The 24218-nt window shown below is 37.3% G+C and overlaps 9 protein-coding genes across 18 annotated transcripts in view; 3 read left to right on the top strand and 6 right to left on the bottom strand.

The window, feature by feature from the left end:
* Nucleotides 1-803, bottom strand: part of LOC110846921 (rap guanine nucleotide exchange factor 4) — a 41255-nt gene extending 40452 nt beyond the window's left edge. Inside the window, exon 1 of the mRNA XM_022093757.2 lies at nt 20-803. Within this exon, the coding sequence (XP_021949449.1) occupies nt 20-57 (38 nt within the window). The 5' untranslated portion in view covers nt 58-803. The remainder of the gene's footprint in view (nt 1-19) is intronic.
* A 1905-nt stretch (nt 804-2708) lies between these two features.
* LOC110845982 (transformer-2 protein homolog alpha) lies at nt 2709-6310 on the top strand. 9 transcript variants are annotated; one of them, XR_004834305.1, is made up of 10 exons: nt 2709-2867; nt 3112-3227; nt 3435-3622; nt 3707-3791; nt 3868-3915; nt 4156-4257; nt 4330-4502; nt 4595-4722; nt 4802-4900; nt 5643-6310. XR_004834305.1 is itself a non-coding variant. In XM_022092557.2 (9 exons), exons 2-9 carry the CDS (start codon nt 3210-3212, stop codon nt 4813-4815), a joined length of 738 nt encoding a protein of 245 aa, XP_021948249.1. In that variant the 5' UTR covers nt 2709-2867; nt 3112-3209; the 3' UTR covers nt 4816-5606. The 9 variants fall into 9 exon arrangements, 7 of the variants coding, with proteins under 7 accessions (XP_021948249.1, XP_021948246.1, XP_035705174.1 ...); XR_004834304.1 differs by having other exon boundaries at nt 4330-4514; XM_022092557.2 differs by lacking the exon at nt 5643-6310 and having other exon boundaries at nt 3435-3613; nt 3889-3915; nt 4330-4514; nt 4802-5606.
* LOC110845981 (oxidoreductase NAD-binding domain-containing protein 1) lies at nt 6307-7903 on the bottom strand. Its single transcript, XM_022092553.2, has 8 exons — nt 7747-7903; nt 7555-7678; nt 7340-7479; nt 7123-7264; nt 6954-7059; nt 6742-6875; nt 6588-6681; nt 6307-6525 (listed from the first exon to the last, which is right to left on the bottom strand). Exons 1-8 carry the CDS (start codon nt 7758-7760, stop codon nt 6335-6337), a joined length of 945 nt encoding a protein of 314 aa, XP_021948245.1. The 5' UTR covers nt 7761-7903; the 3' UTR covers nt 6307-6334.
* Nucleotides 7904-7984: 81 nt separating this feature from the next.
* Nucleotides 7985-10347, bottom strand: LOC118434855 (leucine-rich repeat-containing protein 23-like). Its single transcript, XM_035849277.1, has 9 exons — nt 9823-10347; nt 9565-9740; nt 9415-9501; nt 9250-9340; nt 9094-9172; nt 8879-9009; nt 8684-8817; nt 8493-8600; nt 7985-8423 (listed from the first exon to the last, which is right to left on the bottom strand). The coding sequence occupies exons 1-9, from the start codon at nt 9985-9987 to the stop codon at nt 8090-8092; spliced, it is 1305 nt and encodes a 434-aa protein (XP_035705170.1). The 5' UTR covers nt 9988-10347; the 3' UTR covers nt 7985-8089.
* A 64-nt stretch (nt 10348-10411) lies between these two features.
* LOC110846408 (beta,beta-carotene 9',10'-oxygenase) lies at nt 10412-12623 on the bottom strand. The gene is made up of 4 exons (XM_022093151.2): nt 11982-12623; nt 11883-11893; nt 11438-11807; nt 10412-11365 (listed from the first exon to the last, which is right to left on the bottom strand). Exons 1-4 carry the CDS (start codon nt 12339-12341, stop codon nt 10520-10522), a joined length of 1587 nt encoding a protein of 528 aa, XP_021948843.1. The 5' UTR covers nt 12342-12623; the 3' UTR covers nt 10412-10519.
* Nucleotides 12624-14432: 1809 nt separating this feature from the next.
* LOC118434898 lies at nt 14433-16176 on the top strand. Its single transcript, XM_035849470.1, has 5 exons — nt 14433-14579; nt 14650-15356; nt 15460-15561; nt 15711-15826; nt 15911-16176. The coding sequence occupies exons 2-5, from the start codon at nt 14673-14675 to the stop codon at nt 16158-16160; spliced, it is 1152 nt and encodes a 383-aa protein (XP_035705363.1). The 5' UTR covers nt 14433-14579; nt 14650-14672; the 3' UTR covers nt 16161-16176.
* A 6-nt stretch (nt 16177-16182) lies between these two features.
* LOC110847771 lies at nt 16183-17127 on the bottom strand. The gene is made up of 2 exons (XM_022094767.2): nt 16802-17127; nt 16183-16698 (listed from the first exon to the last, which is right to left on the bottom strand). Exons 1-2 carry the CDS (start codon nt 16890-16892, stop codon nt 16277-16279), a joined length of 513 nt encoding a protein of 170 aa, XP_021950459.1. The 5' UTR covers nt 16893-17127; the 3' UTR covers nt 16183-16276.
* Nucleotides 17128-17152: 25 nt separating this feature from the next.
* Nucleotides 17153-19703, top strand: LOC118434899. 2 transcript variants are annotated; one of them, XM_035849471.1, is made up of 6 exons: nt 17153-17277; nt 17724-17927; nt 18038-18719; nt 18788-18903; nt 18965-19075; nt 19144-19703. In XM_035849471.1, exons 3-6 carry the CDS (start codon nt 18443-18445, stop codon nt 19537-19539), a joined length of 900 nt encoding a protein of 299 aa, XP_035705364.1. In that variant the 5' UTR covers nt 17153-17277; nt 17724-17927; nt 18038-18442; the 3' UTR covers nt 19540-19703. The 2 variants fall into 2 exon arrangements, with proteins under 2 accessions (XP_035705364.1, XP_035705365.1); XM_035849472.1 differs by lacking the exon at nt 17153-17277 and adding an exon at nt 17338-17632.
* Nucleotides 19691-24152, bottom strand: LOC110846494 (remodeling and spacing factor 1). Its single transcript, XM_022093268.2, has 9 exons — nt 23809-24152; nt 23285-23511; nt 22057-23192; nt 21696-21981; nt 21326-21526; nt 20933-21093; nt 20615-20843; nt 20243-20524; nt 19691-20134 (listed from the first exon to the last, which is right to left on the bottom strand). Coding segments are annotated over exons 1-9 (2628 nt in total). The 5' UTR covers nt 23811-24152; the 3' UTR covers nt 19691-20030.
* Nucleotides 24153-24218: the final 66 nt, after the last annotated feature.

Here is a 24218-nt window from a genome sequence, read left to right as displayed (position 1 = left end):
CAAAATGCTACAAAATTACCGTCTGTCAATGCTGAAGTACCAAAGTTCGTGGGTCATGTTGGAGAAATTGTTTACATTCGGCTGAACTTTCACTTTAACATAACAGCAGCTTTTTGGGATAAGGAACTCCCATCCGAAGAGGTACCTTCCCAATCATAATTGTTATTTGTTATGTGCATGCTTATCGTTCACCTCCGCGAACTTTGAACTAAAACGAACACAAAATATTTGCTTTCACATTTTCACAGTTATTGTCACAATTTACACCGAATGTCCGCTCCACCCGGCGTCATCGTGTTACTCACCTACCACGGTCACTTTATACTGCAAAAAATGCATTTCTCAAACTCGAACCGATGCACACCAAACCACCAAACACGTACTCAACGTTATAACAATGGGAAAATATTTTTCATAGTAAACCTCGTTATTTCTTCTTTGACCCCGTCAATGTCCACCGGCTGCATAAACTGTCTTCCTTAAGTACCCATGGTGGTTTGCCACTGTTGTGCAGGAATAGCAGCAAGTAATTAAGTTAGCAACATCGAATAAGACTGTGTCCACAGTGTATTATCGAGTTTTTCGCAAGTGTTATTCTCTGTTTTGAGTAATCCGACGAAACCATGAAACCACTGAGAGCACGACAGAAGAACTGGAGACACAGCCTCCTTACTGTTGCTCCAAGCTCCTACATATCACTGCAGACAGAGGAGAAGATCGAGCCAGGGTGAAACTCGTGGAGAAAGTCTGGTGGTGGAGATCGAGGCAGGAGGAGAAAGTGGTGAGAGAGTCTGTTCTTCGACCCAGTGGAAAGCACTACTGACTGACTGGCTGGTGAAACTAGGAGCCAGACTTTCCTTCTTCGTCCAACTAACCACGACCAAGAGTCCATGCGAAAAGGATTTCAGGCGTCGTCAAACAGAGTCTCTCTTTGGTGGGAAAGTGCTTTATGGCCAAAACTCACTCACTCTCACCCACCTGGACCTGGTTCTGGTGAAGTTCATTCCCATGCTCAGAGACTACTTTCTCTTTCTCCTTGCTTGGGAATGCATCTCTATCATGTAATGCCACCTCCCTCGCTCTCTGTATCATGGTTTGTTAATCAGCGGACTAGGGCCTGCATTCAGACAAGTACTTACTATAGGACTCATCCATCTATTGCAAATAAATTTCACATCAAAAAATTTACGAGGCTTCTTTTTACTCTGGGTGAAAGGTGTCGAATAAAATATAGCATGATTTACAAAAGGAATATCAATGTGGAGGATATAAATATATCAGGGCTGCAGGTTTATGTACATGACATCATAAATAAACTGTGCACCCTGTAAATACAGCTTATGTATGGAGACGGGGGGATGGACACACGTGTCTCTTATATAACAAAATAATTTCTCCATCTACATCTCACGCAGATCCTTCTGATCAAAAATAAATCCTCCCACTGCACGAGAACCACTCTCCAAGTCCTTTCTTGCTCTATCCACTTGGTCCGCATTTCGTGATTTTTAAGCTCCATCAACCTCTCATCGCAGAAGCGCCCAATCTCATACAGACTCATAAAAGTGTATTAGGATCGTATATTTTCTCTCTCCATTTGCATGTTCTTTTTAGAAGCAGAGAGCCATAAATAAAATATTTCCGTGTTTCCGCTCTCCTTTTCCTGAGAATTCAAACTACTGACTGGTGTATCATGTGGGAAAGCAAGGCACATGTGAATGGATGTACAACGCTAGAGACATGTTCAATATGTGACTCATTAGCCTTATTATCTATCTTGGCCGTATCCCTACGTCCCTATGTTAACCTGAAATGTTCTCATGTTCAACCCTCCTCCCAGCCTACCTACCTACATACACACACAGCTACAGTTTCAACCTGCATCCACAAATTGAGTCTAATTCAATTCCATCAGCAAAAGCCTAAAGTCTCTTCCCCCCAGAGAATGATGATGATGGAAAGACATGGTGATTTACTTCCCTGCTATGCGGGCTGCACACCAAAACATGCGAATATATAGTGACCTTGACATGCAAGAGAGAGAGATTCTCTTGGACTACAAATGTATTCAGGATGGGACGACAGCATGACAATCAATTTTGCTTAAACATCCCATCATACAAAAACTACAGCACGTCACTTTTCATGTCACCAGTCAGGAAGTTAATCTATACACCAATTAGTAAGCCCCATCTCTCCTTGACTTGACTGGAGCTGTGCATACGATTTTCATCATGAAAAGTGACGACTTTCACCACAGGACCACCTCTTCCAAACTTTCTCCATGGTTCTCATCCCGCCCCGCCCAATACGAAGAAGAAAGGAACCAGTAGAGAAATCTCTCCTGATTAAATCGCTCACTTGCCTTGCTACTTGTGGGATTTGGGAATACTTTCACCGACATCTTGACAACTCATGCGGGCTAGAAAGCAAGATAACCTTCCTTTCAGCACACTCATGCCAAGAATCATCCAGCCTAGTCCCCAGTGACCCAGCACTTTATTAAATGATGAAATCACTCGTCTTTAGTAAATTGGCCAGAATTTTTTTGATCTTGCGATAATTTGAGATGGAGAAAGGAAGGCTTAAGATTAGCTAGGATTCTGGAGAAAGCGAAAGAAAGGAGTAGCAGTAAATTGATGAGAGGATTCGATGGTTGGTTGGTAGGCGAACTGTCGACCGGCAGTCAGCGCCACCTTCTCTGACAAAGAGGCGTTCGAAGTTCAGAGATCCCGCTCCGCCGGCTCACACAAAGCTCGAAGCATATTTTTGCGTCTCCAGCCAAGAGAAACCTGAAAAGGGTTATTCTCCTTCTCTCCCATTTTTGTCCTTTTCTCCTCGCTCAGTTTTCTTCATCGCTGCCTCAGGTAAGATAAGCTCTTAACAAATTAACCAAGTAATTATAGTTGTCCTCGTAAAGTAGCGGTTTCGTTTCATATCTTGATTCAGTATTCAGTGCCATGTGCAAGGGTGGAGATTTGGCGTGGTTGTGATTTTGAAAAATCACGATTCAGTAAAATTTGCAGTTGGATTTTTTATTGTGCATTGAAGTTTGATTCATGGTCATACTACGCAAATGATTTATTCAGCTTCAATTTCATAAATTTTCAGGGATAAAAGGAACGCCTGAAAAGGATTCAATTACAGTGCTAATCATTATATTGTGGGGGGTTGGGTTATCAACGCTTGAAATTATCATCTGAGTTTCAATGAACGGAGATAGACGGGTACGATAAATTATTCACGCTTGATTATATAATATTATCGTCAAAGATTTATTGATAGTGAAATGCTTTTTAAATTGTATAATGTGCAATGCGGAAATGATTATCGTTTTCGTTGAATTTTAAATATAAACAATGACGTAGTTTTATTGTTAGTCAAGCCATACCGAAACGATTTAATAAACTATACTGAACCTGTTTCTTTCTTAGGAAATGATGGGTGGACGGGGCAGTATCTCACCCAGAATGGGAGGGAGTCCAGGTCCAGTGCGACATGATCGCTCTGGAAGTCATCGAGAACAACATCGGTACAGCCGTTCAAGAAGTCACTCGAGAGGACGCGAAAGGAAAAATTATCGTCGGGGTTATAGGTCACGATCCAGATCAAGGTTAGTAGAGTAAGAATCGACACGTGTTGCTATAATCAGAGGAATTGACTATTGAATGGTGAGTTTCAGCTAATTTGCAATTATTATTTTTAGGGGAGGCGGCGGTGGTGGTGGTGGTGGCGCTAGAAGCCGTTCACGGAGTCCAATGTCTGGTCGTCGGCGACAAGATGGAGGCCGGGTAAGTTTATAAATATTTTCAATACTTTAGTTGACCAATTTACCTCAATTCGATTTATAAACGTCCTAACCGAAAGAAAATGGCCGTTTCTTTGAAGGATGATCCTCAACCAAATAAATGCTTGGTAAGTAAATAAATATTTCAAAAGTTTTAGTTTGGCTGCTTTGCTTCAAAGTTTATCAATGTGGTGGTCATACTTTTCCAAATTGGGGAGGAAGGAGATCTTGTAAGATGGGAATAAGTGGAATTCAATGTCCATAGTTCGATCCAGTTCTTCCCTGATCAAAACCTCCTTATTCTCTGCTTTTGTAGTTATTTGTAGTTGATATGTTTTGATATATATTACATACATTCATCTATATAGGGAGTCTTCGGTCTCAGTCTTCGAACTACAGAACGCGATTTAAAAGAAGTCTTCTCAAGATACGGTCCCATAGATGAATGCACTGTGGTTATTGATGCTCAGGTATGTCGTGCACTTGTCTTGTTTGATTTTATTTGAATGTTTCTACATACTAATATAAAATATGTTTTTCAGACTGGTCGTTCACGTGGGTTTGCTTTCATTTATTTTGAGAGCATGGAGGATGCAAAAGCAGCAAAAGAGAGTTGTAATGGGATTGAAATTGATGGTCGACGAATTCGTGTAGATTTCTCGATTACTCAGCGAGCCCACACTCCAACACCCGGAATATACATGGGAAAGCCCACGTATGATGATTCGTATGAAAAATAGATTTATATATTCATTATCTACAAACCTTACTTATCAATCATTGTATGGGTTTATTTTCTTTCAATAGTGTTGACAGACGCAGTCGTGGGGGACGCCGAGAGGAGTATAACCGGGGTTATAACCGTCGATCTCCTTCTCCATATTATCGTCGCAGAGGCAGATACTCTCGATCACGATCTCGTGAATACAGCCCACGTTAGTACATGAATACACAGCAATTTGCTATTTGTTTGCATAAAGGACAAGACAGAAATTGAAAATTTTCGTTTTTTAGGGGGACGTTACTAAAATCAATTGGTAATAAAAACGGAACATATTGAATGGATATCTTGATGCACACGAGTGGAATGGATTTTCCGTTTCTAATGAATTGGTATATAAATAGAAACATTTCTTAAATTTCTTTTAGAATGTCTGTTTTAATTGTAAAGCTTATTCGTTCTTATCTTATTCATTATCTTATTCATTTTTTGATGTCCTAAAATTTAAAACTTTACGAATTTGCTTTTTTTATGAATAGTCATTAGCATGGTGTCTTTTCCTGTTAGTACATTCACTTCAATTTTAACAAGGAAGGACAACTATTATTATCAATCTTCTTATTATTGTTTGATACACTAAATTTTTTATGTGAGCAAGATAGAATTATATATAGTAAAAGGTCGTTGTGCGGATGGTGGTGTTGTCAGTTACACAACTGATTTTTCAAAATTGAAAATGTGTAATTTTTTAATCAGTAGTTTTCATATCTGCTGTACATATTCCAAAAAATAGAGATTAGTTTGATCTATTGATCGATGTATATGTCAGATTAGCTTGGCAGCGACACTAACGGCTTTATTATTATTACTACTTGGAGGAAACCGAGGCGTCATTTAAATATGGAGTAGATTGCCGGTCTTACATTTAAAAAAGGTTTCCCACCTGACGTAAATGGTATTTAGGTTTTTACTATAGTATGTCACATATATATGGCGTAACTGCTTCTCAATATTACGTAAAAAAATAACTACGAGATTTTGTTAATGTTGGAATTCTAAGAATAAATCTGTTATTAGAAAACTTATTAGGTTATGTAACTTAAGCTAACATGTTTGTTTATTTTGATTATCAAGGGCTTCGTTCAAGTAAGAATTAATGCTGATCGAAAGAATTCTGAACAAGCCACTTAAGAATTGGGAAGAATGTTGAAAATTTGGAGAGCGATAAAGAATTGCACACACTCAAGCCGGGTTTTCAGTCTTGGGATGAGAAGTAAAGAAATTTCAATTTACAAAGTACAGAAAAGAAAAATGAAGTGAGTTCACCGGAAAAGAATTTTAGAAGATTGAAATTGCAAGTTAGGAGTGGGGTTATAAAATCGCAAATCCTTCGTATCGTATAATAAGAACAGTATGACACTCATTGCATCTTTCTTCATCATCTGAATTGAAACCTTCATAACGTTCGGACGTACAAAAACAAAACTCGCCTTCCTAATAATTTGGTAATTAGCTCAACTTTTTCCAAAGATTTTTTTATATGGGTTTACACTTCTACGTAACCTCAAGTCATATCCGTCTAGGTTTTATCACGTTGCGCTATTTTGTATGCTTGTGTTTCGAAAGTTTTTTGTCTTCGCAAAGTTTTCAGCTCAACAAAAACTTGGCATGAGAAAATACATACTTTTTTACCCTTGAACAAAACAGGTAAGTTACAATATCTGGATGATTGGATATATGTATGATTCATTGAGTGGATATTTTTTCTCCTCAAATAAAGTTTTCGCAATGACTAATACCAATTTTAAAAGTTCTCTGTTGTTTTATTACCACCATTTTTCAAAAAATATATTTTCAACGCCCATGTCTTTTAGACAATGCTGTAAGGTATTTGTCATATCTGGTGGTCCGCATAAATAAACGTGGCATTGATTCAAGGCTTTGTTCGTGTTAGGACCCTTAGACCTATCATCTTGTTGGAGGACTGCAAGTACATCTTGGATTTGAATTCTGCCATCTGAGGAAAAATATTAATTTTAATTGTTGCTGCAAATATATTGGTCCCAAAATTCCACTTACACTTGACCGACGAAGACGAAGAATAGCCTTTATCCGATGAAGTGAGAAAATAGATTGGCTTGAACCAAGGGGCCTTGATAGCATCGAATTCTTCCTGAAATTTTATGCGTGTGAATTAATGTCAATTAATGACCAAGTCCAATAATCTTATTACTCGAAAGATCAATTCCTCGTGTGTTTTCGCACTAAAAAGGAGCGTCACGTTCAACTGCTTCCAGGCTCCAATTGTTGAACGAGTAATATTATCTCTGATTTCCATGATCATTGATGATAACGGATTGATTCCAACTGAGTTAAAAGTCAATCAGCGATAAAACAAGTTTGTTAATATTCTTCACACCTTTAGTGGAACATTTTTTAAAATACCTCCTCCGGCGATAAATAAAATCCTTGTAGGCATCGTGAACTGATCCAAAGGAGGAAGGAAGAAATCACCTCCCACTCGTATAGATACGCTGATCCCTACTTGACACTATACAACAATCATTTTTATCATTAGATTGTATTTCTGACTGATTAATTTAATTTTGTATACCTTTGTATGTACCCACATTGACGGAGGACTTTCTGAATTCTTGACAGCCAAGTGAATGTCACCCGTTCTCCGTAAATGCATGGGACTCGAGGTGATTGAGAATCCACCCACTGTATCGACTCCTGGTATATGCATATCGATCCTGATACACGTTTCGAAAATAAGTAGTGTATCAATTGCTAAAAACTAACTTATAATCAGTTACAACATGTCTCACCATTGTCCAGCTTTAAAACTGAACGGCACAGGCCGCTCTGATGTGCTGAGGACCAAATGCTTCACAGTGGGAGATATCATGGACATCTTGGTGACAGCGACATCGTGAGTATCAGGATCCCGAGATTGCAGGGATGTCACCTATACATATTTAATATTTACACACAACATGTAAACTATTCTTATGGCATAATCGTATATTTAAATTATTTATACGGTCAAATGGTCCTTTGTTTTACTAGCACCATCTTCAGACGATTCGGTACAGAAATTTGTGACTTGTGAATTCATTGGGGACATCTTTACCAAGCAGCCGTAGCAGATATGTCTTGACAGAGCTCTATAAAGTGTGAAGTACTGCTTTTACATATACTTTTGCTTTCTACCTAATTTTTGTACCGAACTTACATCAACTTTAACATGCTAAATGCCAGTTGGTTTCTACAACGTGAAGACCAGAATTCTGTTGAACAGGACTGACTCTGTTGAGATAAGTAAAGTACACAAAGCAAAGTTTAACTGTTCATGACGTGTGTACACAAATTATTATTTGTTTGACCTTACAACCGGCCTAAAAAGATATTTATTTAAAAGTTCCTCAATACTAAATTAGGTCAACAAAGAAGGGGTAAAAAGACCATGCCCATATTACCCAGTGAAAATATAAGCAACATTTATTTGCTGTGAAATGTCTTTCTACAACTGGAATTAATTATAAAAAAATATGCACACGGGGTCAAATGTGTCAACTCTATGTGGACGCTTTTCTGATCTCGACATCCATCTCAGGGCCGCCGGATGAGCGTGGAGGTGGTTCTTGATCTTTATCTTGATCCTCTGGGTCTTCTGGTGGCGGGGACCCGTCGTCGTTGTCGTCGTCATCTTCGTCCTCCTCATCCTCTTCGGCCATGGTATCTTCCATGCTCGGCATGGGTGGTGTCAAAACTTCGCTGTCATCGTTGACCGGCGGAAGTATCCCCTTTTCTCGTCCACTTCGAATCTGACGACCTTGAACCAAGTCAATTTCCGTGATCGGCTGCTTGTCCAGGCGCTTCAAGTTAGGATTCGCAGCAATCATCTCCATCCTATGGCAATGCAAATTAGGTCAAATTAAAGAAATTTGACTTATAATAAAAATAATAATAAGTACTTACTTGTAGTCATCTAATTCAGCAACAGGATTTCCCATTGCGATTAGAGTTCGGATATTGGGAGAGTTTCCCAAGAATTGCGTTTGTGAGAATCGTTTCAGCAAATTGTTCCTGAATATGAATCGAAATTTTGAGCATTTTTGCCAACTTTTTAAATTTTAGTTGATATTTTAGGTTTTCAGAATTCATATTACCGCAAATTAACATACTCCAACTTCTCCAAACGAGGAAAATTTTCAAGTGTAGAAATTACATTGTCTCGTGCATGCAAATGAGTTAGATTTGTACATGTTTTTAATCCGTTCAAATTTTTAAGCTTATTCTGTGCCTATATATTTTAAATCTATTTTTAACCATGCTTATTCAAGAGGGAACAATTTGCATTTTACCACAAAAAGCCGAATGAGAGTTGGAACGTTGAGTCCATTTAAAGATTGCAAATTATTTCCACGAAGTTCTAAAACTGTGAGATTGGGAAATGTTGCATCGTCGAACGGGATCAAGTTTGAAATTTTGTTGACTTCATCGTGCATAAGATAATAGATAATTGTGTATTTCTCACGGTCAACATAAAAATATATTGTGAAGTTTTATTGAGACTCACACGAAAGTTGTAAATGTGTCAATGAGTTTGAAAAGAGACCTTGTGCACTTTTTAATCCATTTCGTTTAGCACTTAATGCCTACAAGCGGTATGTTCCGTAATAATTAGTCTTACACAACTTCTCGTGTACTTTACAAGGGAAATATGTGCATGTACCTGCAAAAATGGAAGATGAGGTATTTCCTCGAGGGATATCATCTGATTATCATTCACAAGAAGAACAAGGAGATGTTTCATTGGAGCCAAACTGTTGAAAGATAAATTATTTTTTTTTGCCAAACTGACTGAATCCATATAAATGTCTCATTATTAATATGCAACCTTTTGAAGCTTTTGATTCTGTTTCCGCTCAAGTCAACAGCTCTTAGGTGAACATATTGTCCCAGAATATCAATTTCTGTAAGAGCCCTAGACAGATTGCATGTCAAGTTATTATTCGCGTAGAATGTTGGTACTCGAGTTGTATCTCACCTATTTCGACCATCATATCGACTATAAGCAAACTCGAAGGTGTCCAGCGTACGAGCAATATGCGACAACCCAGTTCTAATCATTTCCTTGTCCAAATGCACTTCAGGATATTTGAGCGACCCATCTTCATTTGCTAAAAGGTTGTACCCAAAACCACGTAACGCTGATTTTCCGTCCTTAACCAAGATTTGTAAGCTGTTACTGATGACTCTTATTATAGTATGTTATTAATTATTCATTGAAATGCATGGTGCTCACAAAATCAGCCTCAGCCAAAACTAGGTTATCATTTGCATCGTCGTCACCGCCGGAAATTATGTCAATATCATCTTGGATGATGAGTGCATCTTGTTCAAATAGCACATCTGAGACTTCTTCTTCATTTGATTGAATTTCATCTTCTTGTTCCTCAACGTCAGACATTTTAGTGAGCAGTGAAATCTAAAAGATGCGTGTGTAATATATAATGAATACTAAATGCGCTCTGACTTTCAGGAGAAGAGTGTTGCCACAATTGTTTGACATTCCCTCAGGGAAAGTAACTAAGGCCCTACTTACTTGTAAATGTCAAATAATCCTGGAATTTATCATATCGATCGATTTTTTTCTCCTCGGTCTTTTCGTTACCAGGGCTAGCTATGATTTTTATTTTAAGCCTGAGTTAGGGCTTATGATCATTTATGTTTGCCCTCAATAAAGTCAATGCTTATTTCCAATTATTACTTCACATAAAACATGCGTTCAAAACGAATATTAGGTTCTATCGAATCATATAAATCTCACGATGATGCGAATTTATAATCATACAAAATACAAATTTCCCAATGAACCTCATCACCACTGGTGCTTACTGTTTACCTTTGCTTTTATTGATTTTGATTATATGATATGGTTTATATAGTATACAATTAAACGATATATAGTTCACGTATCTGTCAGGATTTTAAGTTAAAAGTCATTCTGGTAGATAAATTCCATGAATTAAAAATGGAACCTTCGATTGCGAAAAGTTAGCCCTACCAATCTCTTTGAATGTCTTGGAATCAACGAAAAGCAAATAATCCTTTTCCTCCATTCTGGAGTTAATAACCACCGACAAGATAACACCATTGTCCTCGTCATCCTCGTTTGCAGAAGGATTTGGTATAAACATTGGTTCTCCTGGATATTCTTCCGTACTTCCCTGCCACACTTTCAGCTCCTTTGTCTCCAAATCCATTTTTACCAGAGAGTTTTCAAAATATCCGCAAGGAGAAGTATTTCCGGTCACGTAGAAAAATTTATATTTTTTGCCAATAAACTTTTTATTCAAGCACGGAAGCTCCAGCCCTTTGGTTGTCAATATTTCTGGTTTCATTACAAACTTCTTGCCCATTTTCATTACACTTGCAGTGGTGTATTCCAGCGTGACCAGTTCCTTTTGGTCAATAATATCGTTGGCATTTTCCAACAACGGGATTACAAATCGTTCTGCCCGAGCAAAATTCGAGTCTCTGATGGGATCATTGGACAATAGTTTTTTGACATTGTTTGCATCAAAGAAATCTCCGTTGTCGAATGCCAGCATATCGCACACGACATGTCCATCGTCTTCATAGCAGTTGATAAAATGTGTAAACATGAAGGGATCTTGAGTAACGAAATCCGTTTTGTGCACTTTCCCTGACTGTTTGTCAATTAGATAAAATCTGTTTCTTAACTCTCCACGCCATTCCAACCAGTCCATGAAGCATTGACCTTTTGTGAGTATCCCTCCCAGAATCTTAGTCACGTTGAGAACATACGGCTGCTCCACAAATACCTATAATAATATAAAATAAGATATGGTATAATAACATAGAAGATACATGTAATAAAATATAATATGTAATACAAGATAATTGGATGTCATCCCAAAACTATGGTGCATGGAAAGTAAGGTGGAAACTTGGCTGGAAATTGTAGAAAAGATTTGAGCCTTTTTCAGCATCTCCTTTGTTGAAGGTTTTCCAGTCATTGGTGGAATTCTCACGAAATTGTACTTCAACCCGGTTGTAAAAGATGATCCAACAGTGTATGTGACTCCAGTCTTATCGTCCGTAAGAAGATGTGGAGAGACAAAGTTAAGTCCATAACACTTGTTTGTGTCATGTTTATCGCCCAGTTGAATATTTATTGCGTCCAAGTCGCGAAAAAAACAGGTCTCTCCTGCAACGCATATATTTGTTCCTATTTGGTACAATGCCATGTTGTGGTTGTCTGACCTGTATGAACAAAGTTATTTATTCCAGTCTTGAAATGAAATTCATGAATAATATACTGCACCGTACGGTACTTACATTTCTGGAATCTGAAAATATAATTAGTACAAATCAATTTATTACAACAGAAAATGAGTAACTCTTTTGACTTGCAAATTGCAGCGAATAATGGCTCACCACTTGTGGGATGCATCTCGACAACCATCCCTTGCTTGGGTCGGGTATAGCACCAGTCCCGAACTCACAAACAACGGACCCTTTTGCCGCATTTGCTCTTCTAAAGACGTCCGTTTCCAAATATTTGTTCTGAAACTTTACGGTGGATCCGTTACGAATTACAAATTGAGCCAGAGATGAATAAGCGTCAAAGAAGTGATTAACTGAGAACCCATTTTCGAAATGGTATTTTCCAGGACCAACTTTTAAATATGTTCCGTTAACATAGTCTGGTATTTGTCCTTCAATTGGAACTAGTTCTGGAATCTTGGTCTCTTGAGCGTTGCTATACAGTTTTGTCAAGTCACGTGTATCTGTCATTTTGATACAACTGATTTGTGCGTATTTCTCGAATTTTGCACACCTGAATCCTGCGAGTTGTACAACAGAATACTGATAATGAGTTCAGTTGAACGCAAATTGCATAAGTAGCTACATCCTTGACCAGAAAGTAAAGTAGATAACTGAAAGTCCGTTTAGAGCTAAATGTGTACCACTAATGGAACTAACTATTGAATTGTTTATTTACTCTCAGCGATTGTAAATGCATTAGACAACGACAAATGAGGTGTCCGCCTGCCTTCTTAAATTGGTCCATCTAACCCCCCATGCCATGCTTGTGTATGCCGTCATTATTATACAATGCTTGTGGATGGGAAGGTGGTGCGGTGCAAATTTGTCAAGTCATGCAAAAGAATTAGTGCGAGAGTATCCCAACGTGTAATAAATATCTTTTTATTCATTCCCAAATTTTTGCATGCGCAGGCATGAACATTTTAAAGCGCAGAGATTGCGTTGCTGAATACTTCTATCATTCGTTGGCATTAAGGAAATGCCTAAGTGTTGATTCTTACTGCTGATGAGCCAAGCAAAAATTATCAACAAGTGGCTAACGAAATGTTTAAACAAAAATGTTCTTGGGGATTCTAGGTTGGGTAGCGTTCACGTCAAGGCTGCTGCTACATAACTAGATTGATTACCTATTTATTATTACGAATTGTGTATGGCAAGCTATGCAGGTCTGCAATAGTATGCATTACAACAAGCAAGTATTCTGTAGACATGGTATGTAGTTACTTGGATAGCTAGATTCTATAGTTCGTCAGTTGATATATGTATGCATTCCTTAGGAAATTATTGCATAAGTGCAGGCAAGAAACAATATAACGAAATAACAATTACACAGGCTTATTTAGAGTAGTTATTATTCATATTGGTTAAACGTTGATTGTCAAAAAAAGTCATGAGTATGAACATGAATATACTGAATGCTTTCAAAGCACATCATAATCAGAGAACTTTAATTCATGAAGTATGCACTATGCATTATGCAATGAATGACTACGGTCATATAGTCTGTAAAATGTCGGAAACTCGTAATATCTACAGAAATTTAAATCAGAAAAATTAGCTGAAACTAACTATCGATGACAGTAAAACTTTGAACATTGAGTAGATCATAGTTTACAAAAAATGATATTTAAATGGGGCAATTGGTCGACACTATCGACAGTCGAAGGAGAATAATATGCTATTTTCTAGTGTTTTTATTTATTTATGTATGTATTTTGGCCATATTTCATGTTTTTTTCTTGCAATTTTGATTGTTCAGTCTTTATGAGCGAATTAGATACATGACAAAAGTCAGGGTTAAATATAATTGATGAACCTATAATAAAAATGCGAAATATTTTTGAGAAAGTTGTATTGTTTATAAATTTGTAATCCGACTTTCGATTTTATGAATTATACAATAGCATTAATCACAAACTATGCATAAGCTTAACACTTGTATAAAAAACCGTCACACAGACTTCGATCAGTGTTAAATTTATAACTTAAACATTATGAATTTTAGAATAAGTCCCCTTTTCTTGTTTAATTTTATATTTTGTGGTATATCCGGAACAAGCACATTTTATGAAGATTCAATTCAGTTCAGCTATGACTGCAGTGTAAAATTTGATTATCCAAGAAATTTTGATTGCGCATGCATTAGTGGCTTGTAAGACTTTCTCAATTATTATTCATATTGTACGTAGTAATACAGAATGCAGTGATAGATAAGGTTGATAACAATTTAGATGGAAGTTTTATGGAAATACATGCAGAGACGTCCGCCTTGTAGGAGGAGAAAACCAATATTGCTTTCATACGTCAAACTCTCAGGCAAAATTAATTATTTATTGAGTCAAGTTTTGTGTTTCATGCTTTTGCTAACATTCGTTTTTTTACAATAGCTAACTCAAGCCATCCGGATTCTGAAGGATAAAAATGAGTTGATTGTGCAAAAGAGTAATGGCGAATTCAGCCCTATTTCTGGAAATCCTATTAAATCGGTAGTATTGTCGCCAAACGATCTCATCATCACGGGGTCCGAGTGGTTGTTCTTGGGAGAAAGTGGAAGAGCACTCTGTTTCAAACCCAGGCTAAATTCTTATTGCTTTTTTGCTCCAACAACTTCCGGTTTGCAGACCTTCTCAGCGATTACCCATGGCTGCTCAGGGGTTGAGCATGTCTTGGTTGAACCCGTACAGTGTGTCGACATTCACAAAGAAAGTAAGAAAATCACTAAATAAAATAAGTTTAATTAGGCTTATGGATAACTATTTATAACCTGTGTATGCAGCCAAAAATATCTGCCGGCACCGTATGGTCAAAAGAGAAACTCATCAAAGAGGGAAAGGAAGATCGTTTTTTGGTGGTCCAGGCCAAAATCTGATCATTTTTAACCAAACAGCGAATCTGCCTGAAAATTCCCCAATAATTTACGACGAGGACTATTCGCCCATCAATTCAAGTGCAGATGGGAATACGACCAAAGGTGGCATCAGTGATGCAATCGCAAGTGAGATTTGGAATTTCCTGGAGGCAAAGTTGGACGATATTTTGGGACTCAAGGTGGCTGATAATGACACTTTGGAAACTGCATGGACGTCTACGAGCGACGTGCAGAACAAGCCAAACCGACGAAGACGTGGAGCGCTGTGGGGGAAGAAAAGTTCGACTGCAAAGAAGTCGTCTTTAGTGAAATTGAAAACTGAACAAAATATTCAGACTTTGAAACCGTACAAGTCTCCGCTTTATCAGTTCCTTGAATTAGCAAAAGAGTTGATGAAGAGAACTTGTCCTGCGGGATATGTCAACCCCGACTTCTTCGACCTGGCAGTGTCAACTTTTATTAAAATTCAAAACAAACATTTGAGATTTCCAGAAAGTGCAAAAAATGTGAAAGCAAAAACCAGAATTGTGGAAAGTCTACAATCTTGTATTGAGAATGCTACAGAGTTCAACTTCACGATTGACCCATGTTCAGAAAAGGCATTGCATATATGGGTAAAAGAGAGGGTGGAGTGAATTATTATGGAAGGCTTACTTGCTTTTTAATCAATTTTCATGGTTTTAATTTTTTGAGAACTCTTATGTTCTACTTTTTCAGCCTGTATCTGGACTTTACTGTGCTTTCGGGAATTGCTCCCTTGAAATTAATATGTATGGTGGATTTGAGAATTACGAACCTATCGTTGAAACAACTTGGCAGGTTAATTTGTGATGTATTATAATTTTTTAACCTTTCAATCGCCATCCAGAGATACATAAGCAACAGATATCAGAATGGAGGCTTTTGACATGATCATGACATCCGATCATAATAATCCGATAATAACTCTTATTTTGTATGTACTTTAGATTTTCAAAAATGCCCACAGCTACTGTTTCGACCATTTTAGCAAATATTACAATGATCACCACCGGTTCACCACGTGGATGATTAATTTATTTCAAAATCCCATCAATGACATTTGGTAAGACAAAATTATGCGACATTCTGTGTTTCTTTGGACTTGAAAATAGATATTTTCAACCTGATCATGTTTTAACATATCCAGGAGAAATGGAACTGCGACTGGTATCGTGTACGGAGGAGTATTTGGAAACCAAGAAAACGTTCAAACAGCAGTCGCATATTGCGCAGCAAGCTCGCAGTTGTTGTCGAAATATCCCTGGGATTTACCTCGCCCTGAGAAAATTGAGGAATTATCCAATCCGGCCACCCGAAAGAAACGCCAAGTATTTGAACAAGGGTATGATAAATCTGCCAAATGTTTGCCTTCTCATGAAATACCAATATGCGAATAAATACTTATACTGTCACAATAACTACTAGTAGATACAATCGGCAGTTTACAGTTTTTTATTATTCTAAAATGATTTGATTTTATGTATGTATGATAATTTTTACATGTGTGGTAAGATTACCCAAATCTAATAAAGTTATTATTTGAATGTGTGTGATTTGCAAGTCTCTTGAGTGGCAGTGACAAGTGTTCGCCATCTCGACCACTGTGGGGCGGATTGTGGTTAGCATGATTTCCTTGATTTGATGATAACCACCGCGGCGTGGATACAATTTTCCTCGGTGGGGCAGTGGACTTTGCTGGTACTGCTGTAGATGGAGGGGTACCAGCACTTCTCTCATTTTGAAAATTTGAAGCTACCAACTCCTCATGATCTTCGTCTTGGTCTGCTGTAGCTTTGTACTCGGGACAATTGGGACAAGAATTGCAACTGCACATGATGTTACCATATTGTTCTTCTTCGCACAAATAATTGGTTAATATATTTTCTTCGTTAATGGATTTGTCCAAAGGACACGGTGTTGATGCATATGAGTCATCTATAATTAATTAGAAACCAATTGGTTTAATCTCGAACAACAAATCATTTTCAAATTATCCTTTTTTAAATTTAAAATTTTGATATTTTATATTTAGCCTTACACACAATACCATCGGATTCCTCCAATAATGGAAAAGCTTGTGATAAACACATCAGACAAAGTAGACAAACAAATGGTTTTAAACTGCTCATTTAAAAAATATTATCATTAAATTAAAAAAAAAACAGACTACACAAACACAAAACTTCAATTATATTCCAATTAATCAGTTCTCCTGTGTATTAAATAAAATTAATGTCCAACCAAATCACTGGAATTCATTCTTTATTATTCTTACTCAGTAGTGAAAAATGAGTGACATTGATAAATGACGCAAATGCAAATATCATAATTTAGTATTCGGAAATGACGATAATATCTAGATTAATTCATACAAGTCTTTTTTTAACGTGCTACTTTCTTTCAATTGCTGAGATCTGGATACGCATCATCATAATTCTTATAAATCCTACTCGTACATACATGTACTTTGTACGTCAGTGCAAAAGGTGTACTTTGAAGCATGTCCTTATTAAGGTTCGATATATTAAGCCCATTTACTAATCTTAAGTTTGTAAAAATAGATCGACTTTCACTATATGTAAATACATATGTGTTTCATTGACAGCCAATTATTTGAACTGGAAGAATGAGGAAGACGGTAAAATAAGTACCGTAAAATCTTACGAGCTGTTATACAGATCAGAATATGTATCAGTGTTAATCTCTCGTTAGTTACATATATAGTGTGCATACTTGAATTATCAAATCGCGTATGTAAATGTACATACCTACAACATAATTTTTCTCACATAGCTATTCTATATATTAAAGTTTTTACATGGCAAAAAATAACATAGTCTCGAAAATAGTATGGATCATATATTTGGTGGTTAGTTTATTAGCATAGTTTACACGTATACACGTCATACACGTATTTCTTTAAATTTTATATTTAGCATAAAAATGCTGCATACTTTCAGAATGCTCTCGGACTTGTCAGACCAGACGACTCTACGACTGCATCCGAGTTGATTGAGGACGACGACGAATATTACGCTGACCTCTCCCGTTGGTCCATGTTTCTTCCACGCTTCGTGGAAAATTGGTGTTTCGAACGGTGCAGGGATGGAGGCAAACCCTTCTCACGCCTGATAGGAGCTAGATGTCAATGTTTATGCCCAATCGTAAGAATTTATTTAAAAAAACACTATGAGCCAGTTTAGATCAAACTGTGCAAGTAATGATTTGTGTGGTTTATTATTAGTAATACTAATTTATTACACCAATTTCTTAGAATGCAGCCCAACTTGAGTTATGTCCACCAAATGGAGGAATTGTTAGCTGCTATGATTTCTGCCAAAGCATAGGATATTACAAAGGAGGAGGATGTTTATACAATGAAAGTTGTTTTTGCTTTTGTAGAAGACATCAGCCTTACAATGCCAGCGTAATTTATCAATAAATAGTACACGATTAGTACTGAATAAAATCATGATACTTTGCTATACAACGGGGAAATCTTGTAACATGATCGAAGTCGAAGAATCTAGCATGAATCCTAAAAAAATGAAACGATCTTAGCAACGCTTCTTCCTTGTCCGCATGAAATCTATGATGGATACAAAATATTTTAGTATAATTCAATAGTTTTATTCCAACCAAATTTAAGTTATCGCTTCAAAATTCCAAAGTACGAGAAATGCCCATCCGAAGTGCGAAGGATGGACTGAAGGCGAAGAAGAAAGCGGAGGAGGAGGCTCGGCTAGCGGAGGAAGCTCGGGTGCGAGAGGAGGAGCGGGCAAAGGAGGAGGCTCGTCTGGCAGCCAAGGCCGCCGAAAAAGCCAAAATCGACGCGGAGATAAGAGCACAACTATCAAGTCCGGAAGGACAACTTCGTGACCTAACAAAATGGTTAAGCTCTGTTCCACTTTCCAAGAAATGCTACAAAAGGATGGACAGAGAACTGTCTGATGGAGGTTCGTACATAATATAAAGTGACAATTCTCTAAAAAAATCTCTTCATTTTACTTGGCGTTGATTGCAGTTGCGGTAGCGGAAATAATTGCCCACTACTGTCCGGACATATGCGATGTTCGTCAGTATTACCCGTGGAATAGTAGTAGAAATAAGAGATCCAACTGGGACGCATTAAACAGAAAGGTCACCAAATTGATGAAATTTTCAACGTTCCGATGATGATTAGTTTGATGTTGTATGATAGGTGTTTCCAGAACTAGGTTTCCAACTCAAAGATGACTTGATTGAAAATGTCGTTCAACCGTTCAGTTGTAGAAAATATAAACTGTGTTCTGATGAACCCCTCATTTACAAGGTATTCTTGCCAAAGTCAATCAATGAGGTTTTAAAATGTACACTTTTTATTATGTTTACTATATTTAGGTTCTCCGACAAGTCAGGGATGGAATTGCTAGGATAAATCCTTCCGTGTATGACTATAGGAAACTCCCAGATTTTAAATCAGCAGTCCCGATATGTGAAGCTCCGGTCAAACCTAACAATCAGTTTAAGAGGAAACCACGAGTCGACCTTGACTCGTCGCCCCCATTTTCGAAGATAGAGATTCAAATTGCAAATGGAATGTTTGATGAGGAAGATAAGAAAAATGAGGAAAATCAAAAGTATGACTACTTTGGACAAGCTGAAAACGGTAACGGTTATTGTGAGTTTGGTGCGACAGGAAATGTGATTGATTGGGTCGAGTTTCATGGATGCGGAGGGGAAATCGTTTTCGATGAAGCCATGTATAGCAAAGCCGTGCCAACGTATCAGGCATAATTCTTCTAAATTATTTGCACAATCTAAGATGCATAGTTCATAATTACGTCCTTAGCAATGTTCGACATGTCTATAACAAATATGTGCAAGATAAGCGGACGCCCAAATTTAGTGTCATATATTAATAATAAAATCAATAAACACCATTCGGTTACTTAAAATGATTTACTAGAGCTTGAACAGTTAGTTCTAATAAGTATAAAATCTACATAATAACGTGTAGTAACGTTCATATAGTATTACTCGAGCGGAGCAACAAAAACAATTTCCATAATTTGTTAACGAAAGGAAAGGATAGGAATTGAATTTGACATGATTTAAAAAATGTAGTTGGATACATTGAATGCAATATATATCAAATATAATTATACGAGGTTTAGTTTTCACCAGTAAGTCTTCAAAATAACTGGACAAACAAGCATGATGACAATATGGATCACGCTTCATCATGAATACCGAAAAGTAAATGAATACCATTACTGATATATCACTTAATCGGCTTTTTCACCTTCCAGTTCGGGCCATGTACAATGGGGTTGCATAGGAGCTTTCAATTGAAGTTCGTTTATTAAGCGATACACTTTCAGTGCAGGACCTACAATAAGTAATATGAAAATGAGTACGGTAAACTGAAACCCTCATCAATTAATGGACATTTTCAATATAGAAAGTAAACCTCTCGATAGAAAAAATTTGCACTAACCCAAACGAAAGCCCATTCCACTAACAATATCTTCACGTTGTAACAACAGTAAAGCGTATCCATCCACTTCCAGATGTAAGAGATTTGATGCTTCTTCTTTCAATCCTTTGTGAATAAAGTATCTTTCGACTTCTTCCTTTGACCAAAGTCGCAAATCGTCAGGAAAAGAGTTGGATACATTAGCAGAAGATGTTGATGAGCTTGGGTGATCTGGAACTATCGATGATGGTTCTGATTTGACGACTTTCTTAACTTCTGGAGACTTCCGATTATTACGACCAGCTAATTGAAATCATACGAGTTTTATGTAGTAATGCTACCAGTAGTAATAAATACGAGGCAAATGCCAAAGTAAATAAGATATTTTAATACTTTTACTAGCAGGAGAAGTGAGGTCAGGGGCTGGTGGATCTGGCAAACTTTGATGTTTCTCTGCTATACAGGCGGAACAAACCCACGCACTCTCTGACTCTCTTGATATAATTTCTCCATTACATTTTGCATGAAATCCGGCATCACAATTTTCACAAAGAAGGATTTCACGTGGAAGGATAACTTCGAGAGCAGTGCTTGAATAAGTTTTCACTTCTTTCGTCGCTCCCTGCCAATACAAGAATTGAAGTGCACACATTCATTTATACTTTAGCGTATATGCACATGTATGTACGAGCAGAATACTGTTACACGGACCTGAACTGGTTGCAATTCTGAATTAGGGCGTTCCATAACCTTGGCATTACAAATTTTGCACAACTTGCACTGAATGCAGGACCAATTCATATTTCTCAATGTAATAAATTCCTTAATTCGATTCGTCAATTCTGGTGAGTAGTCCATACATGTAGGATGAACTGAAAGCAAAAACGACAAGATATTTATTACTGCTCCCCATGATCCAAAATTGCAGGAAAACAAAAAACGTGAATACAAATACATAAGATAGTTTGAAAAGATATAAATTTTATTGAATAGAATAAGTTTTTGGATAAATAAATATATTCATTAACGTCTTTTTTTGGAGCAATGTGATTATATAAAGATATATATATGTATATGTTCATATAGTAAACGTAAAATACGTACAGTGCGAATTACATGAGGAACACGAGAGAAAGTCATCCTCCACGTCTGTTGCTGTATCAATTTTCTGGGAAGTCTGACAATAAGAACAAACTAATATTGCATGTTCAATTTTAACGTCGATTGGGGACGATTTCGATAATGAGATTTCCGTATTGTTTTTATTGCTGTGTTGTTCCTCGATTATTTCCATTTCGTTTGAACCTTTGAGTCAATTTAGTATAAGAAGTTATAAAATTATTACTACACGACTTTCTTAATGCTACTGCTAAACTATCTGGTAAAATAAAGAGTATCTCAATATTTAATAAAGCTACCGTAGACCGATAAATCTCAAACGTAAAGCTAAATTAAGGGTCAAGGCGTTGCGTACCGTCAGAAGACTCCAATTTAGTTTTGTTTGTCGAGTTAATAACGATGTTCGACGACTCAGCCTTTCGTCTTAAACCTTTGCTAACGCTTGCTTTCTTCGTGGTAGGTGGTGGTGGTAATTCATCTACAATTGCAGGTACACTTTTCCTTTTCCTTTTATTCGAAACAGAAGAACATGCTTCTGGCTTTTTCGTTAATAATGTAGTATCTGACAACCGAGTCGGTTTGTTTGCAGTTCTGGAATATGTATTTGGGAGATCAGAAGGATCGAAAACTTGCTTCTTGCGCTAAAAATTACATTTACAACTTATTCTATAACCGTCATTAATGGCACAAGTTGTTGATATGGGCTACTTTGTCACCTTATCCCTCTTGCTTCGAGTGAGTCCCTGTTGTTGTGGTGGTGGTGATGTCATTATTGGAGTTGGTTTTTCAGCAACTTTTGATTTTGGCGTGGTTTCGCTGTTTTCGGATTTGCCTTTTCTCGAGGGAGGAGTAACAGCAGTTGCAGAAACTGGCATTTTATTATTATTTTGTTTCGCAGATGTGCGTCCTCTTTTCTTCTTTGCCCCCCCAGCGGTATTGGTTTCTTCATCGGACATATTAGTACTGATTTCCATCAATTTCTCAGCCTCACCATTGGATTGCGTTAGGTTGTCCTCCTCAGTCTCTTTTTTCATGTCATCGTCACTGGAATGGTTGACAATGCTGCTAGCGAGGACAAGTGAAGGCCCTTTTGCGTGCTGTTCTGATACTGCAGTAGTTTCAACCTGCTTACTAACAACGGCTTCAGCTAATTTAATCATCATTTGAGATGTCGTTTCAAATTCAGTCGTGCTCTCATAACTTTTCCTTATTTGTTCAGCAACCTTCTCTGCGACAATTTTTCTTCCCACAGGAACCAATTTTGGAAAATCGTTCCGAGGAGCAGGAGGGTTCATTTCTCCACCTTCATGTTCCTCCTCTCCATCTTCACTAAGTCCCACAAGCTCAGAATTATCCCCTGGTATTTGGTCATCAATCTCGCCTTCTTGTTGCTCAACTTCTGGTTGTTTCGACGTAGATTTTCGAGGTCTTTTTATCGTCGTCCCACCTTCGGTCCCTTCAAGATTCATTTTACGAGGTTTCTTTAGTTTCTTTTCTCTTTCGATTTCAACAGAGTCGTCAGGGTTGAGACTAATGACCAGGTGCATGTCTGAAGGGACAGGCAAATCCTTTGGAAATATACGTAATGACTCTGTCAAATAATCCGACTTAGCCATGTTAATTCCTCCACAGCTAATTTCTCGTTCCAAAGCAACGCTCATGGATTCATCGGTGAATCGAACGCCGTCCAATTCCACAAGCTTATGTCTCAATTCCCCGAAAGGTACACCCGACGTTGTGTAGTTGGGGTCTTTTACCAAAAGCTCATTAATACCCGTTAGAATTAACCGAGTTGTTCTCGACGAATTCAAAATTTTTGAATGCTTGGTTAACAGGGGTGAATTTTTAGTATCTAAAAAGATAACAATACATTTAATAACAAATAGATAAAAATATAGTCAGGCTACTCAAAACGGAATCATATTTATGCTGAAATCTACTTACCAAAACTGTGAGGGCTTCGGTATGAGGTTGTTCCTTTGTATTCGACTTTAATTAAAATGTTTATGTCCACACAATTTTCGAGTTCATTGTTGATCTCATTGATGTTGCTTCCAAATTTTCTGAGAACATAATGGGTAATGGACTCTCGATCAGGGCGACATTTTCTTTGTCGAAGACATTCGACTGCCTCCAAAATATGCTGGCGAAGAGGATCTACTTTTGTTTCCCTGAAATATAAGAAGATACATAAATATTTTAAATTAAGATTATATTTAGTCTCAAAATGTTGGTTGGTTCAATTCAGGGACAATTAGAGTGTAGAGGAAGTAGTAAAACATCAAAAATTTGCATAAAAGATCTTAAATAGTAAACGATAACACCTGCAAACGGATGATACATTCAATTCAACATAGAAAATGGGTAAGGATTATAAGGTGAAAACTGAGGCACAAGAGACTAAATATATGAAATAATCATGCATACAAACTTCACTATTAATAAAATTCAGAGTAAATTAAACTTACATTTCTTTACACTGTGTTAAATCTAATGCTGTCGCTTTGTTATTTACTTATCGTCTTATTTGATGCTTGAGTACCAGGTTTCAGAAGACGTAGGAATTAGCGATTAAACACAGTTTTAAAATAAATGACTACACACGATTTCAGTCTTATATTTCAGTCCTGAATTCTTGATTTCATGCAACTTCCACTATGATGAACCAAAAGGACACCGATATATTGGAAATAAATATTAAAGATGATTAATATTTCCGAAATTATTAGTATTTTGTTTTTGTTGACTTTTTCCGATGCAAGTGGCATTATTCAAGGAAAAGCAACCCTTCTTGATTGGAACGAAACTGGGATTTGGGCGGCGGGACCTTTAAAGCCAGTCTCAAACCCGAGGAAGTTGAGACGTACTTTCTCCTCGC

The sequence above is a fragment of the Folsomia candida genome, unplaced genomic scaffold (genome assembly GCF_002217175.1).
Source record: "Folsomia candida strain VU population unplaced genomic scaffold, ASM221717v1 Fcan01_Sc003, whole genome shotgun sequence".
In the NCBI taxonomy this organism is placed as follows: domain Eukaryota; kingdom Metazoa; phylum Arthropoda; class Collembola; order Entomobryomorpha; family Isotomidae; genus Folsomia; species Folsomia candida.
Note: the sequence above shows the minus strand (reverse complement) of the source record. Positions and strands in the feature narration are given on the sequence as shown.

Excerpts from the sequence above, each read along its gene's own strand:
- LOC110845982 (XM_035849278.1), top strand. Across the intron at positions 3,792-3,867 it reads GGCGACAAGATGGAGGCCGG|AAAATGGCCGTTTCTTTGAA; the intron begins GTAAGTTTATAA and ends CCTAACCGAAAG. Across the intron at positions 4,515-4,594 it reads AAGCCCACGTATGATGATTC|TGTTGACAGACGCAGTCGTG; the intron begins GTATGAAAAATA and ends TTCTTTCAATAG.
- LOC110845981 (XM_022092553.2), bottom strand. Across the intron at positions 6,682-6,741 it reads ACGAGGAATTGATCTTTCGA|GAAGAATTCGATGCTATCAA; the intron begins GTAATAAGATTA and ends ATAAAATTTCAG. Across the intron at positions 6,526-6,587 it reads TTCGTCTTCGTCGGTCAAGT|ATGGCAGAATTCAAATCCAA; the intron begins GTAAGTGGAATT and ends ATTTTTCCTCAG.
- LOC118434855 (XM_035849277.1), bottom strand. The coding sequence starts at position 9,987 with ATGTCTGACGTTGAGGAACAAGAAGATGAAATTCAATCAAATGAAGAA. Across the intron at positions 9,341-9,414 it reads AGAATCAAAAGCTTCAAAAG|TTTGGCTCCAATGAAACATC; the intron begins GTTGCATATTAA and ends ATCTTTCAACAG. Across the intron at positions 8,424-8,492 it reads GCTGAATTAGATGACTACAA|GATGGAGATGATTGCTGCGA; the intron begins GTAAGTACTTAT and ends GCATTGCCATAG.
- LOC110846408 (XM_022093151.2), bottom strand. The coding sequence starts at position 12,341 with ATGACAGATACACGTGACTTGACAAAACTGTATAGCAACGCTCAAGAG. Across the intron at positions 11,366-11,437 it reads GGATGACATCCAATTATCTT|GTATTTGTGGAGCAGCCGTA; the intron begins GTATTACATATT and ends ATATTATTATAG.
- LOC118434898 (XM_035849470.1), top strand. The coding sequence starts at position 14,673 with ATGGTCAAAAGAGAAACTCATCAAAGAGGGAAAGGAAGATCGTTTTTT. Across the intron at positions 15,357-15,459 it reads AAAAGGCATTGCATATATGG|CCTGTATCTGGACTTTACTG; the intron begins GTAAAAGAGAGG and ends CTACTTTTTCAG. Across the intron at positions 15,562-15,710 it reads TCGTTGAAACAACTTGGCAG|ATTTTCAAAAATGCCCACAG; the intron begins GTTAATTTGTGA and ends TATGTACTTTAG.
- LOC110847771 (XM_022094767.2), bottom strand. The coding sequence starts at position 16,892 with ATGAGCAGTTTAAAACCATTTGTTTGTCTACTTTGTCTGATGTGTTTA. Across the intron at positions 16,699-16,801 it reads GGAATCCGATGGTATTGTGT|ATGACTCATATGCATCAACA; the intron begins GTAAGGCTAAAT and ends AATTAATTATAG.
- LOC118434899 (XM_035849471.1), top strand. The coding sequence starts at position 18,443 with ATGCCCATCCGAAGTGCGAAGGATGGACTGAAGGCGAAGAAGAAAGCG. Across the intron at positions 18,904-18,964 it reads GGGACGCATTAAACAGAAAG|GTGTTTCCAGAACTAGGTTT; the intron begins GTCACCAAATTG and ends GTTGTATGATAG. Across the intron at positions 19,076-19,143 it reads ATGAACCCCTCATTTACAAG|GTTCTCCGACAAGTCAGGGA; the intron begins GTATTCTTGCCA and ends TACTATATTTAG.
- LOC110846494 (XM_022093268.2), bottom strand. Across the intron at positions 21,982-22,056 it reads CTCGAAGCAAGAGGGATAAG|CGCAAGAAGCAAGTTTTCGA; the intron begins GTGACAAAGTAG and ends TGTAATTTTTAG. Across the intron at positions 20,844-20,932 it reads CAGAATTGCAACCAGTTCAG|GGAGCGACGAAAGAAGTGAA; the intron begins GTCCGTGTAACA and ends TTGTATTGGCAG.